A 16,053-nucleotide genomic window follows, 5' to 3' on the forward strand; every position below is an offset into this window, starting at 1 on the left:
AATGCTAGGAAAATAAATTACAATAGCTAAAGCTAAGATCTTTACATTTTCCCCAAAATGTCAACAAAGTCAATTCGGAGCCGCCCGGGTCCAAAATTCGGGTCCAATGGTAGATTCCGACTATCCATGACCCCGCGAGTTCATATATGTGATTAGTTTCAATATCCGAGTCCAAGTCGATTCTCAAAATTCATTTTCTTATTTTTCAAAAACTTAATAAGGTTTCACAAATTATTCATTTTGATTCACATGATTTTGATGTTAAAATCTTAGATAAGTTGATGAATATGATTAAAAATGGATTAAAATCACTCGCTCAAAGTTTGTAGATGAAATTCCCTTTTCAAAATCGCCTCCTACCGAGCCTAGGGTTCCAAAATATGAAATATGAGGCTAAAAATCCCGTCGCTCAGCTTTTGGTCCAGGCGCAGATGTCGCAAATGCAAATTCCTCACATCTCTGCTATCATAGTATTTGCGATGATTTGTTCGCAAATGGAAACTTGGACAGATCGCAAAAGCGATCAAATGATCGCAAATGCGATCCCCGCTGTTCCCAGTCTATCGTCGCAACTGTGAACAAAATGTTCGCAAATGCGATCATCACAAACTTGGCCATTTGTCGCAAATGCGACCTCTAGTCTCGCATTTGCGAGACCTACACACCAAGTCACACTAGAAACTACCAAACTCTTCGAAACGCGTCCGAAACTTACCCGAATCCTCGAGGCTCCAAACCAAACACCAACAAAAGTCTAAAAATATCATAGGAACTCGCTCGCATGATCATAACACCAAAATAATACCTAGATCTATGAATCGAACATCAAAATGTATGAAATTTTTCAACGAACTCAAGAACGTGCAAATTTACAATCGGACGCTCGAATCACGTCAAATCAACTCCGTTGTGCACCAAAATTTGCAAACAAGTCATAAACAGTGAAATGAACCTATTTCGAGTTCCGAAACCGAAATTCGAACCCGGTAGCAACAAAGTCAACCCACGATCAAATTTAGGAATTGTTTGAACCTTCAAATTATTAGTTATCAACAAATCACGTTAATTCAAGGTAGGGACTTCCGAATTCGATTTCAGGCATATGCCTAAGTCTCAAATCACGATACGGGCCCACCGGGACCGCCAAACACATATCCGAGTCAATTTACATAAAATGTTGACCGTGGTAAACTCAAATTAGTTTTAAGACAAAATTTCACATTCTCTTAATTTTTCACATAAAAACTTTCCGAAAAAAGACACGGACTGCGCATGCAAATCGAGGAATACTAAATGGAGCTAGTCGGGGTCTCGAAACACAGAAACTGAAGCTAAAATTCAACATGACCCATCGGGTCATCACAATTTATTAGGAAAAATGAAACAGAATAGTCGCTCTCAAAAGTGAAAAGTGAAAAAAGTGAAAAAAGCCTATTAATTACGGATTGATAACTTTTTGGTATTATGTTTTGGGATATTAAGACATTCAGTTGATTTTGGAAAATACCAGCTATGTCCATTTATAAGTAGTTTATTACAAATTTGGCCAATTCATGAAATACTCCCAATATCAGCCAATTAGCTATTTGTAGACAAAAAGGTCAAATATTTCCTTTCTTTTTAATGGGTGTTATGAGAATAGATTGATTACATCTTAAGAAGCTTGAATCTCAGTTTTGGGATGATTTGGTGGAGTTTTAAGATGGTTTGAATTGAAAATTCGAAGTAGAAGATGAGCAAGAAAAAAATAATATGTGTATCACACATGTATCATATTTATATCAAATGTATATCACATGTATATCCATGTAACTTGCGTGTGAGATACATGCACGATCCATGTTTGATACATGTGTAGCAGAAGAATTTTTTAAACTCGATTTTAACTACGAATTTTGATACCAAATCAGTCCAAATCACCTCCAATCTTCGTCAAATTTTGTATATTGACTCATCTATATGTTTTCAATGAATCTCAACCATACCCATTGAAAAACGTCCTTTTTTCTTAGATTTTTAAAATCTTGTATATATTTTTTTTGTCATCACTTTAGTTGCTACCTCATTCATGAAATTTTCTTTCCGTCTTGCATTTAATATTGCTAATCACGCTTAAAAATATGGAAGGAGAACTTTGTGTGATTCTTGGAGAGAAAGAAGCTTATTATTTAAGTTTTTAATTTTTATATGTGTTTGGCTAATTTTGGTAAGTCTATGATTAATGGCTAGAGGTTGGTAAGTTGAGACTTTTTTGGGACATCTCTATAAGATTTCCGTTGATTTTTATATCATTGTGTTATGAATAGTTTGTACATTGGATACTACATTGGATGCTACATTGGATGTCCATGTTGTGAATAACTTAAAGATTAAATTTCCTACTTTATGTCCATCATCTTTACTTTTTATGCCTATAAAAGGCCATGTAATTGCAATAGAAAAACACACCAAAGTGAAAGAAGAAAACACTTCTCCCTTCTTTCTATCTCTTCTTATTTACATTTTACTGGATTACTTTTATTTTATAACACATTATCAGCACGAAACTCTAATTTTATTCTTAACTCCCGCTAAGTTGAGCCATATTTTATTAAGATATGTATCATTATAATCATCTTATTTATGGCAGTACATATCATATGCTCACTGTTTGCAGATTACTTATGCGCTTGGGCATCTTAAATAGTTTAAGCACATTGCAGTGATCAAAAACTATTTCCTTCCATGCTCAACTCTTAGAGGACCTCAAAACATCAAACTAGCTATGCACTAATGTCATGGACTCCCTGGATCAAAACATATCTTTAAGGCATTTTGAAGAACTGTGAGAAATGAATTGACAAGAAATAATTTTTTAATTACTTTATATTTATTGGAACATATAAATAATGTTAGTCACGTTCAATTCTATTAACACATATATATCAATAATATAAAGTGAAATGAAACAAGTATGTAATTTCTACTTTATGGCAAGAATAAAATGAAATAGTAGATTGTTAACATGATATAGCTCTATTTTCATTTCTTTTACCTTAATCGTTTTGTTTTCATTAATTGTTTATTATTATAATTATTTCTCTAACTTATTCATCTTTTATGATAGTTTTCACTATGTCAAATTTATCAAAACTTGAATTTGTGGCACTTGACATCACCGGAAGGAACTATTTATCATGGGTTCTTGATGCTGAAATTCACCTTGACGCTAAAGGTCTTGGAAATACTATTATACAAGGAAATGAAGCATCAAATCAGGATAAAGCGAAGGCCATGATTTTCCTTCGTCATCATCTACATGAAGGGTTAAAAACTGAATATTTAACCGTAAAAGATCCACTTGAATTATGGATTAATTTGAAGGATCGATATGACCACCTAAAACTTACGGTATTACCGAAAGCTCGGTATGAGTGGATACATTTAAGGTTGCAAGACTTTAAAACCGTAAGTGAGTATAATTCTGCTATCTTTAAAGTAAGTTCTCTATTAAAATTATGTGGAGACACTATCACAGATGAGGACTTATTGGAAAAAATATTTTCTACTTTTCACGCTTCAAATGTGGTGCTACAACAACAATACCGTGAAAAAGGTTTTAAGAAATATTCTGAGTTAATCACATGCCTACTTGTGGCTGAGCAGAATAATACTCTATTAATGAAAAATCATGAAGCCCGTCCCACTGGGTCAGCTCCATTTCCGGAAGTGAATGTTGTAGCAACATATGATAAGTTTGAAAGAAAACAAAATAATTACCGTGGTCGTGGACATGGTCGTAAACGTGGACGTGGCAGGGGGCGAAACAATTATCGTCATTATGGTGGAAATAAATTGGAGAACAATAAGGGTTCTCAAATTAATCATTCAAAAGGTAAAGCTAGTATGTGTCACCGATGTGGTATGAGAGGTCATTGGGCACGCATTTGTCGTACGCCAGAACATTTTGTCAAACTTTATCAAGCCTCCCTCAAGAAAAAAGAAAATAATGTGGAGGCACACTTGACCTTTCAAAATAATGATGATGAAGCAGGTCCCTCAAATAAATATGATTCTAAGGCACATCTTGCATATAAAGATGATGATTTTGAAGGCCTAACAAATATTACTCATTTAGAAGTTGGAGACTTCTTTGAGGATATTGACTGAAGAACTAATCATCTTACTGTGGAATGAAGCTATAAAAGTTGTTATTTTTATGTTTGCAACTAGTTTATTTTTCTTGAGTATATTTTCCTAATGCATCATGTGTTGCTAGTTTCTACATTCCTAATGTATTTCTTAATGTTTTTTTTCCGCTTGTCTTTCATATTTCTTATGATGTATTATTTGTTTTTTTTAATGAAGAATATGAAAATTCTCCAGTCTTCAATTTGACTCAAGATTAATAAAGATGATATATATCTTCTGGATAGTGCTACGACACACACTATTTTAAAAGATAAGAGATATTTATCTTATTTGGTAATGAAAGAAGCGGATGTTAATACAATATCCGGTAGTACAAGATTAATTGAAGGTTATGGAAGAGCCAATTTATTACTACCAGGAGGAACAAATTTGGCTATTGATGAAGCACTATGTTGTAGTAAATCTCAAAGAAACTTATTAAGTTTCAAAGATATTCGCCAAAATGGCTATCATATTAAGACTACAAATGATGAAAAGATTGAATATCTTTATATTACTACAATAATGTCTGATAAGAAATATGTGCTTGAAATGTTACCTGCTCTTTCCTCCGGCTTATACTACACAAGTATTAGCAGGATTGAAACACATGCCATAGTAAACGAGAAGTTTACTAATCAAGATAATTTTATTATTTGGCATGACCGGTTGGGCCATCCTGGTTCTAATATGATGCGTAAAATAATTGAGAATTCACATGGACATGCAATGAAGAATCAGAAGATTCTTCAATTTAAGGAATTCTCTTGTGCTGCGTGTTCTCAAGGAAAATTAATTATTAGACCATCAACTATTAAAGTTAGGATGGAATCCCCTGCATTTCTGGAACGTATACAGGGTGATATATGTGGGCCCATTCACCCTCCATGTGGACCATTCAAATATTATATGGTTTTGGTAGATGCATCTACAAGATGGTCACATGTGTGCTTACTATCAACTCGCAATATGGCATTTGCGAGATTGTTGGCTCAAATAATAAAGCTAAGAGCACAATTTCCAGATTATGCAATTAAGACAATTCGTCTTGATAATGCTGGTGAGTTTACATCCCAAGCCTTTTAATGATTATTGTATTTCAACTGGGATAACAATTGAGCATCCGGTTGCTCATGTTCATACACAAAATGGTCTAGCAGAATCATTGATCAAACGCCTCCAATTAATTGCTAGACCAATGCTTATGAGAACAAAACTTCCCATTTCAGTATGGGGTCATGCTATTTTGCACGCAGCAGCACTTGTGCGGATAAGGCCCACAAGTTATCATAAAGTCTCCCCATTGCAATTGGCTTTTGGTCAGGAGCCAAATATTTTCCATCTTAGGATCTTTGGTTGTGCGATATATGTTCCAATTGCTCCACCACAACGCACAAAGATGAGTCCTCAAAGAAGGTTGGGGATATATGTTGGATATGAATCTCCTTCTATTATAAAATATCTAGAGCCGATGACTGGAGATTTATTTACGGCAAGATTTTTTGATTGCCATTTTGATAAATCAGTATATTCAACATTGGGGGAAGAAAATAAGCAGCTGAAAAAGAAGATAGATTGGAATGCATTATCACTGTCTCATTTAGATCCTCGAACAAATCAATGTGAATAAGAGGTTCAAAGGATTATTCATTTACAAAATATTGCAAATCAATTGCCAGATGCATTCAATGACCTACCAAGGGTGACTACGTCATATATTCCAGCTGCTAATGCTCCAATTCGAGTTGATATCCCGGCAGGACAATTAATTAAAGCAAATAAATCTAAGCCATGCTTGAAACGTGGTAGACCAATCGGTTCTAAAGATAAAAATCCTCGAAGAAGAAAAGGAGCAAGTGATCAAAGTAAACATAACACAGAGGTAGTGGCTCAAGAAGAGCCCCAAGATGTAACAAATTATAAGACATTAGGAGAGGTCCAGGTACCTGAAAATAATGAAAATGAAGAGATATCAATAAGTTATGTCTCAACCGGAAAAAGATGGAACCAAAATAATATTGTTATCGATAACATTTTTGCTTATAATGTTGTTGTTGAAATAATGCAACAAGATGAGGATCTTGAACCAAAATCTGTCAATGAATGTAGACAGAGAAATGATTGGCCAAAATGGAAAGACGCTATCCAGGCAGAGTTAACTTCACTTGGAAAACGTGAAGTCTTCGGACCCATAGTTCGAACACCTGAAGGCATAAAGCCAGTAGGGTATAAATGGGTTTTTGTGCGAAAACGAAATGATAAAAATGAAGTCGTTAGATATAAAGCACGACTTGTGGCACAAGGGTTTTCCCAAAGGCCTGGAATTGATTATATGGAGACATATTCTCCTGTAGTGGATGCTATCACCTTCAGGTATCTCATAAATATGGCAGTGCAAGAAAAACTTGATATGCATCTAATGGATGTTGTTACAGCCTATTTGTATGGATCATTAGACAACGAAATTTTTATGAAAGTACCTGAGGGATTTAAAGTGCCAGAAGCATATAAAAGTTTTCGAGAAACTTGTTCAATAAAGCTTCAGAAATCTTTATACGGATTGAAACAATCAGGTCGTATGTGGTACAATCGCCTGAGTGAATACCTGTTGAAAGAAGGGTACAAGAATGATCCAATTTGTCCTTGTGTCTTTATAAAAAGGTCTGGATCTGAATTTGTTATAATCGCTGTGTATGTTGATGATTTAAATATCATTGGAACTCCTGAGGAGCTTCCAAAAACAGTAGACTGTTTGAAGAAAGAATTTGAAATGAAAGATCTTGGAAAGACAAAATTTTGTCTTGGTCTACAAATTGAGTATATGAAAGATGGAATATTTGTCCATCAATCAACATACACCGAAAAGATTTTAAAGCGATTCTATATGGATAAAGCACATCCATTGAGTACCCCGATGGTTGTGAGATCACTTGATATAAAGAAAGATCCATTCCGACCTCATGAAAATGATGAAGAGCTTCTTGGTGCCGAAGTACCATATCTTAGTGCAATTGGGGCATTAATGTATCTTGCCAATAATTCCCGACCAGATATAGCTTTCTCAGTAAGCTTATTGGCAAGATTTAGTACTTCGCCAACACAAAGACACTGGAATGGTATTAAACATATATTCAGATACCTCCAAGGGACCATTGATATGGGTTTATTTTATTCAAATGAATCCAAGCCATCATTGATTGGTTATGCAGATGCAGGATATTTGTCTGATCCACACAAAGGTCGATCTCAGACAGGCTATTTATTTACAAGTGGAGGTACAGCCATATCATGGCGTTCGACAAAACAAACTATGGTTGCTACTTCTTCAAATCATGCAGAGATAATAGCCATTCACGAAGCAAGTCGAGAATGCGTTTGGTTAAGATCTATAACTCAACACATTCAGCAAACATGTGGTCTTTCTTCGAAAGAGAATATTCCAACAATATTGTATGAAGACAATGCTGCATGCATAACTCAATTGAAAGGAGGATATATCAAAGGAGATAGAACAAAACACATTTCACCGAAATTCTTTTTCACTCATGATCTTCAGAAGAATGGTGAAATAGATGTACAACAAGTTCGTTCAAGTGATAATTTGGCTGATCTGTTCACTAAGGCGTTACCAACCTCAATATTTGAAAAGCTGATATATAAGATTGGAATGCGTCGTCTTCGAGACATTAAGTGATTTTTCATCAGGGGGAGTAACTACACGCTGCACTCTTTTCCTTAACCAAGGTTTTGTCCCACTGGGTTTTCCTGGTAAGGTTTTTAATGAGGCAGCAAGCAATGCATATTATAAATAACTATGTACATCCCAATATTTTTTTGTAAATTTTTAATGAGGCACATTATCTTACATGGACATCCAAGGGGAGTGTTATGAATAATTTGTACATTGGATACTACTTTGGATACTACATTGGATGCTACATTGGATGCTCATGTTGTGAATAACTTAAAAATTAAATTTTCTAATTTATGTCCATCATCTTTACTTTTTATGCCTATAAAAGGCCATGTAATTGCAATGGAAAAACACATCAAAGTGAAAGAAGAAAATACTTCTCCCTTCTTTCTATCTCTTCTTATTTACATTTTACTGCATTACTTTTATTTTATAACACATTGTACTTTATAAACTTCTCTATTATTCATACTTATTAGAATTTCTACAATTTATGCAAAAAAAATTAATAGGTAATTTTACTTTTACAGCTTATGACTTTAATGTATTTTATACTTTATACTATTATTGTAAACTCATAAAGTAGAAAAGTTAAAAAATATTATACCATCTAGTTAAATCCTTCGGGACTCGCATCCCCACTTTTAGAACACATCATGGCCGATAAGTACTTATTCGTACTCAATTTTATAGTACTAGTAATATTAATAGTAAGCAACCTCCACTTTTAATTAAGAGGTTGTGAGTTTGAGTCACCCTAAGAGTAAGATGAGGAGTTTTTAAAGGGAAGGATGCCGATGGTCTATTTGAAAATAGCCTCTCTATCCCAGATAGGGGTAAGGTCTGCATACACGCTACCCTTCTCAGACCCCACTAGTGAAATTATAATGAGTTGTTGTTGTTGGTGGTGTTATGTGATAAATGGCATTAAGTATATGTAGTAATAAATTATGGTTAAGCGATATAATTTTATCTAACAACCACATACATGCTTTCATTAATTCTATACAAACACCATAAAGTGAGTAAATTTTTCTTTTGTGATGTTCGGTTACATACTTATAGCCTCCTCCATCCTTCAAGCTTCCACCATATTCAAGGCTGAATTCATGGGATGGCTTTTCAATTATCATCTCAATTTCATTTTTGTATTTCTAATTAGTTAGATAATTCTCATCTTTTCTCCTTTTAAAAAAAATCTTTATTTTCTTTTTCCGGTAACAACAGTTTTATATGCATAGATAATTAACCTGCTACTGAGAAGTAATAAAGAAGAAAGGAGATGCGTACATCCAATGCATTTATGAAATTTCATTTATTAAAGAATTAAATAAAGAAATACATTTTCAGAAACAGAAAAGAAAAAAATACATGGCCAAAGCATAAGCAATTTTAACAACAGCAGTGGTGAAATACAGGCCTAGTTTGAATATTTTACTCATTTTTATACACTTAATCCACCACTACTAAAAGGCCTCTCTTTGCCATAACTTTCTCATTACAACTCAAACAGTCACCATCTGAGCTTTGCTGGAAAATACTGCATTACAACGAAGGAAAAGGAAAATCCATTAGCCATGATATATTTTAATGAAATTAATATATTATTTGAAAAGAGATTTAAGTTTTAGTAGCCAATTAGAGCATTCACCTTTTCAATGAGGGAGATGTAGTATGGCTTGACCTTTTCTACATCAATTCTAACTTTGCTCTTGCTGTACAAGTCGTATTTGCTGCACATATATTTTAAATTTTTTGTAAGTCATCTTATAAAACTATAATTTAGTACTATTTTAGAGCTATTAAAAGTGGAGAAGAATATAATTACTTGAAAATCTTAAGCCACTTCATGTTCTCTCTATCTTCCTCATTCATCAAGTGGGTGTATACTCCTGCTCTATGTAACGCTGCAATTTTTCAAAATTTTAATCAATCCCAGTTCAAATAAACATTAAATAATTACTCAAACATTAAAAAATAAAAATAAAAAATTGAATATTTACCATAGAAAGAGTGGTAACGAATGACAAACAAAGCAGCAGAAGGAAGAGTAGTTCCATTTTCCTTGGCGACCAAATACATATAATCATCATGTCCCCATGACATAACAACGTTGTCAAGTCCACAGCCTTCTTTGTATACACCATTTTTTGTGTTGAAAAGAGGGTTTTTGGTGTCTGGATTTTCCTTAAAGTACTGCATAGAAAAGTGCCTATGTTAATTAATGGGCAAAATACAAAATTGTCCTGCCAGTAGAAATTAACTGCATTCGCTAGCCAAAAGAAATATATATAATATATATATATATATATATATATATATATATATATATATATATATATATGTAAAAAATATTATTGACTATTATTTTTTGAAAAGGCTAAAAATATATACTGTATTTCTCTTAACTAATTAATCATGTATTTTATTTTACATTTCTCAAAGGAAGACATTTTAGTAGAAGAAAATTAAAGAAAGTTTTACCTTGTGGTGAACAATTGATTCATCAAAAGCACAACCTAATGGGAACGTATCTCCAACAACAGCCCATTGAGGTAGGTCTCCAAAGCTAGGAAGAAGTAGTACTTTTCCAAGATCTGTAGTCCATATTATATTGCATTATAAGAAACAAAATAAAATAAAATAAAGAAAGTAGTATATGCTTATGGCATAAGTAACTCGTAAAGAAGGATCAAAAGGATATAAATGGGATATATACTAATATGCTTAATAAAATTATACCTATAAAACTATAACAAAAGTAGGTCTTAATTGTCTTGAAAATGAATAACAACAATACTATACGCCCTCTACCCTAATTTAGAGGACATACTTCTCTTTCTAGTTTATATTTAAGATTCAGATGAGAAAAGAGTTCCAAATTTTTATGCATGCACCTCTCTATGGGGTCGTTTGGTAGGGCATATAAGAATAATGCTAAATAAGGTGCATTAGTAATGCAGGGGTTAGTAATGCATGAGTTAGTAATGCAAGTATTAGTTATACAGAGATTATTTTTTATGCATTGTTTGGTGTGATATATTAAAAATTAAAATGCATTATAATTTTTAAGAAATTTAATTGTTTACAAAAATGCCCTCCATATCCTTTAACTTAAGGAACTTTAAGGATAATTTTGTCTTTAACCATGCTAATGCATGCATTAATAGCCTTTGTATAGCTAATGCCATGGTTTTCTATGCATTAGTTATACATAGGATAATACCAAATAGAGTGTATAATTAATGCTTGTATTAGTTATACATATGTTGAAAAAGTATACCAAACAAAGCATTACTAATACACAAAGCTAATGCATGCATTATTTTCTCTAACACACTCTACCAAACGACCTCTACAAGTGTTGCATACACAGAGGCAGAACTAATTTGAACCTTACGGATTTGGTATTATAATCCTTTTATTTATTGGGTTCTAAATTAATAACTTACATATATTTATTGGATTTCTTAATATAAATACAAGGTTTCAACAAGCTACTGTGTTCGACTGAACCCGCAACTAACACCGTGGCTCCGCCTCTATGCATACAAGTTCCGGCCCCAAAAATATCATTTCTTTTCTATTCATAAATAATTTAATTTTATATTACTATTTTATCTTGTTTTAAATAAAAAATTTTAATTTTCTAAAAAAGAATTTCGTATTTAATCAAATAGTGATATACAAATAGTGATATATAAATAGTGACATACCATGAATGAGGGCAGTCAAATGAAGCCAATCATCATTTGGATAGTCTTTTCTAATAGCCTCAGCAGTCTGCAATAAGTGCTCAATTTGGGGTTCATCCAAATCAGGGTCACTGTCATCCACCACATCATTCAATAGCTCACAGCATTCCCAAATGCTCATTTCCACTTTGTCCAACTTCCCATATTTTTCCCTCATTTTCTTAACCTGATCAATTTGCAATTAATCATTTTCATTAAATCTTAATTCCACATTTATTTACATTTAAAAAAAAGTTTTAGAATATGAAAAAAGATGATTAGAGAATTTGTCTTGTAATTTTCTTTTTTTTTTTTTTGTTGACAGGCGTTTATAAGCACTTACGTAGTCATATGTTTGGTTGATGTGTTGAACTCTATAGAACTCTTCCACTGTCTTCTGTCTCTCACTTTCTGCATTATAATCCCTGTTCAACAATTTCATAGTATTAAATTAGCCTCTTTTTATTTTCTTTTAATTTTGTTTTGTAGAAGCTATTTGCATGAAACTATAAACACTAAAAAGTAATCATATTCAAATAAGCTGTACGGTTTTTGGAGTAACAAGTATTTATTAATTCATTTTTAATTAGAGGTCTTAGACTCGATCTTTGGGCGTGACTTTCACGCTGCGTAAAACTAGATTCACCACATGAAAAACAAAGACAAAGAGAAATAAATTAAACAAAACCAAAAAATTTAATCCACATACCTAAATGATTGGCCAAATGAATTGATTTCTGGCACTTCAAATCCACCGTCACAAGACAATTGCTTTGGTACCACAAATCCACCATCCAAAATAAGCTCATTGGTATCGTATGGGATTTGTTTCTCCTCTACTTGCAAACCTGGCCGAAAATAATTAGAATTTAGAAAATCCCATGTAATGAATTATTGGTGTGCTTATTGATAATAAAGGTTTTCTTAAAATGTGAAAATTAAAGAAGAAAAATAAATTCAGGACATACCAAACTCAGGCTGCTCAATGAGGATAGTCATCTTCCCAAAAGAAAATCAAGAAAATGAAAAAAAAGGATAAATTTCAAGAAACGCAAAAGGCCAAAAAAAGTGCACCTAGGCAAATAACGCAAATTGCTTATGAAATTGTGTTGTGTAAAAGGGATCGAAAATGAGGCTATTTATAGTAAGATTAAAAAGTCCTTCGCTGAGAATTGAAATATTTGGAGTCCTTAAGTGAAAATCTATGGAGTCCTTAACTGAAAAATCGAAAGTTTTCCACGTCAGAGAAAAATGTCCTTCCCTGAGAATTAGAATATTTGGAGTCCTTAATAGAAAATCTATTGAGTCCTTAAAGTGAAAATCTAAAGTCTGAAACGTTAGATAAAATAGTCCTTAAATGACAATTGGAACGTTTGGAGTCCTTACGTGAAAATCCGTAGAGTCCTTAATTGAAAATCTGAGCTTCCACAGCTATTTTATATGTTATCAATAAAGACGCGTTGAAAGGATGATCATTCACGTGACCGTTCGTTTCACGCTTTTAAAGTGGCGCGTGCTAAGACAACCAAAAGCTGGTAAACCCGAACACAGTTAGGTACTGACCCGGATTGTCTATTTAAGGATACAGAGTCTCACGTTTTATTTGTAATTTCATGAGTACATCAATTTTGACACGAGAAAAAGCTGGAGGACGTGTCCCACATGTACGTGGTTTGACCATAAGTACTCCTTGACTCTGAGATATCTTTTGCTTTTTTAGAATCAATTTAATTTACCTTCAAAGCTGAATTGAATTAACATCATCTTAATATTTTCAAATTAAAATTTTAATATTCAAAAACTATTTTTTTTAAAAAGTACTATAAGTTGTATTAATTTTTTTCATTGCAATATGATGAAAAATATATTTTAGAATATTGGTCATAAGTTCAAATAGCTTGAATCTCGACAAGTGAAAAATGTGACATAAATTAAAACGAACGAAATAATTATTTTAATATTCCAAACACTATAACAATAATTTAAAAATAATAATGTAAAATACGGATTTCAACTTGAATATATTTGAATTTCAAGAAAAAATCGAAATACTGATATGAAGCTGCATTTGAACTGAGATTTTTGAATTTTTAGCTTAAGTAATTTTTTCTTCAAGTTCGTGCTGAATACAATTCAACTTGCACAAACCTTTGTTTAATATAGACGAGCATCCTTTTCAGCTTTAATTCTAAATGTGTTATTCAACGTCAACTTAAAACTAATATTTTTCTTTATTTTGAAGTAGTATCCAAGCTAGAGTTATATCGGGTCAAAAACTTGTAACCTGAACTGAAATGAGAAACACGCGCTGCTACTGAAAATGGCAAAAAATGTGGAAGAAGCTTAAGATGAGTCAGCTCTACGTGTATAGCAAATCCAGTTAATTGGAAAGGATGGGACCTACTGACGCGGAACCAAGTCAGGTCCGACGAGTTTTGCATACCAAATCCTACGCCCTGAGCTGTGAACACTGCAACTTGACGTTTTTATCTCTTCATTTTGCTTAAAACCCGTGAATAGTCAACGGGCCAAATTTTATGGAGAAAAAGCAAAAAACACCGTCCAGGGTTTTGCCACGTCATGCCTACTATTCATCCATCTAGATATTATTGGTTTAAGGAAAGCCATTTACTACTCTTATTTCATGCATGGAAATAGAAGACCCACAGGCAGTGCACTTCTTTTCCTAGAGGAGAAGTAGACGACATTAACTCTGTGCTAATTTTGCGGTAATACAGAGAATGCAAGCATTTTTCGGAATGATTGAGCGTAGAGCGTTTGTAGGACCCTGTAGTCGCCTCCACACTGCAAATGTGTCGGTGCACTGCCCACAAAGGCTTAAACTCACCCGCGAGCGACTATAACTCTATTATACCGTAGGGATTTTTTATTCAAGGGAGTGCGGTTATCTCGTGTTTGGTTGGAAGTATCATACCAAAATTTTGATAAAACTTATCTAAAATAAAAGGTAGACAAGTTATACAAATTTAATCTTAGTTATAATCTCACAATTATAATCTTAAAATATTCTAGTTTCAAACCAAAAATCCTTAATCGTACGTAATCGACTCCAACTTGCAGTTTCCAATACGTAATTAATTAATTATAAGGCAGCCGGCATGATAATACTCTTTTATACAAGTAACCGACATCTTTGCGTTGTGTCAATGGACAAACTTTTTGTTGAGCTTCTCACTTTTGAACGTGAGAATCTAGTAATAAGTGATCTTTCGTTGTCTTTTTTTCCTTGGTTCATTACATCAGCAAATAAGATATCTTCTTCCAACTTGAAGAATACAATATTATCACTTTTCTTGACTCAATTTCAATAGTCTGCAACTAGGGAGAGCAATGGGCGGTGCGGATGCGGTGCGAGGCGGGTTTCAGCATTCACGGGTCGGGGTGGGTTGCGGTGCTTGCGGGGGGTTCTAATTTTTTTAAAAAAAAATTAACGCGGTGCGGATCGGGTCGCGGGTATGTTATTTTTTGAACTAAAACCTAAAAGACAAAAACGCTATCAGATCTCCTAAAGACAGTCATATCTTAATACTCTGCTCTTATTTGTAACTGGAATTCTACTGTCTCATAACTGGAAGGCTTATATTATAATTGTAACGCTACAATCCCAAGCAAATTGAAATTGTTATATGACAAAATCTTCACCGTTATTAGGGGAGTAAAAAAAGAACTTGTTTTACGAATTTCTATAGAGAACTTGTTTGTAAAATGAGTAAATAAATTAGACAATAGGGACAGCAAAGGACTAATTGTGATAAGTTTAGAGCCTTAAACAAACTATTGTTAATAAGCCGGAAATACTAGGCAAAAAACAAAGTGGTTTGAACATTGAAGAAGCAACGTTCTCGTCCTAGCTTTTATTCTTGTTGCAAACGATTGCAATACTACTTTTTGCGTGTTACTGTTCTCGATTAATCAATATTTATAATGAAAGTGACATACACTTCAAGTTCAAGTAGTACAGAGTCTACATTCTTGCATTAATATTAAAAAGATAGGAGAAAATATAACTACATGTAGTAAGTGGAGTTAACATCAACAAAAGAAGAAAAATTGCATAAAATTTCTCTAAAAAGAAGAATATAATACATTGGAAGTTTGGAATGTGGTATCTTTTGATAATTTTTCCAAATTAAAAAAAATTAAAAAGAAAAAATATGCGGGGCAGGTTTGCGCGGGGCGGGTTTTCGTGGGGCGGGGCGGCTAAAAACAGCAAATTTTGTTTTGCGGGATGGGTTGGAGTCTTCGCGGGTTTGCCCCGCAACCGCACCGCCCCGCACCGTTTGTCATCCCTATCTGCAACTTGATGTATGAATACACATAAAAAGTTTATCATGGCGTTTTTTATGTACAGTAGAATTGCATGTGCCGTTCGTTTGAATTTAAATCTTTCACGAAAAAATCCTAACTTTAATTAATTTTTTAGTTGTTTTCACA

The 16,053-nt window shown here is 33.4% G+C and overlaps 1 protein-coding gene across 1 annotated transcript; it reads right to left on the reverse strand.

Annotated features, from left to right (window-relative positions):
- Window positions 1-9,164: 9,164 nt before the first annotated feature.
- Window positions 9,165-12,720, reverse strand: LOC104230695 (inositol oxygenase 2). The gene is made up of 9 exons (XM_070155548.1): window positions 12,567-12,720; window positions 12,308-12,446; window positions 11,942-12,023; window positions 11,581-11,785; window positions 10,349-10,461; window positions 9,868-10,060; window positions 9,693-9,771; window positions 9,516-9,597; window positions 9,165-9,404 (listed from the first exon to the last, which is right to left on the reverse strand). Exons 1-9 carry the CDS (start codon window positions 12,595-12,597, stop codon window positions 9,378-9,380), a joined length of 951 nt encoding a protein of 316 aa, XP_070011649.1. The 5' UTR covers window positions 12,598-12,720; the 3' UTR covers window positions 9,165-9,377.
- Between the last annotated feature and the right edge of the window lie 3,333 nt (window positions 12,721-16,053).

Source organism: Nicotiana sylvestris, chromosome 8 (assembly GCF_000393655.2).
Source record: "Nicotiana sylvestris chromosome 8, ASM39365v2, whole genome shotgun sequence".
NCBI classification, from domain to species: Eukaryota; Viridiplantae; Streptophyta; class Magnoliopsida; order Solanales; family Solanaceae; genus Nicotiana; species Nicotiana sylvestris.

What these genes read in the sequence shown, in the direction of transcription:
- LOC104230695 (XM_070155548.1), bottom strand. Translation starts at nt 12,597, where the DNA reads ATGACTATCCTCATTGAGCAGCCTGAGTTTG. An exon ending in CATTGAGCAGCCTGAGTTTG is followed by an intron (nt 12,447 to 12,566) that starts GTATGTCCTGAA and finishes ATTTTCGGCCAG; the next exon opens with GTTTGCAAGTAGAGGAGAAA. An exon ending in AAGTGGCTTAAGATTTTCAA is followed by an intron (nt 9,598 to 9,692) that starts GTAATTATATTC and finishes ATATATGTGCAG; the next exon opens with CAAATACGACTTGTACAGCA.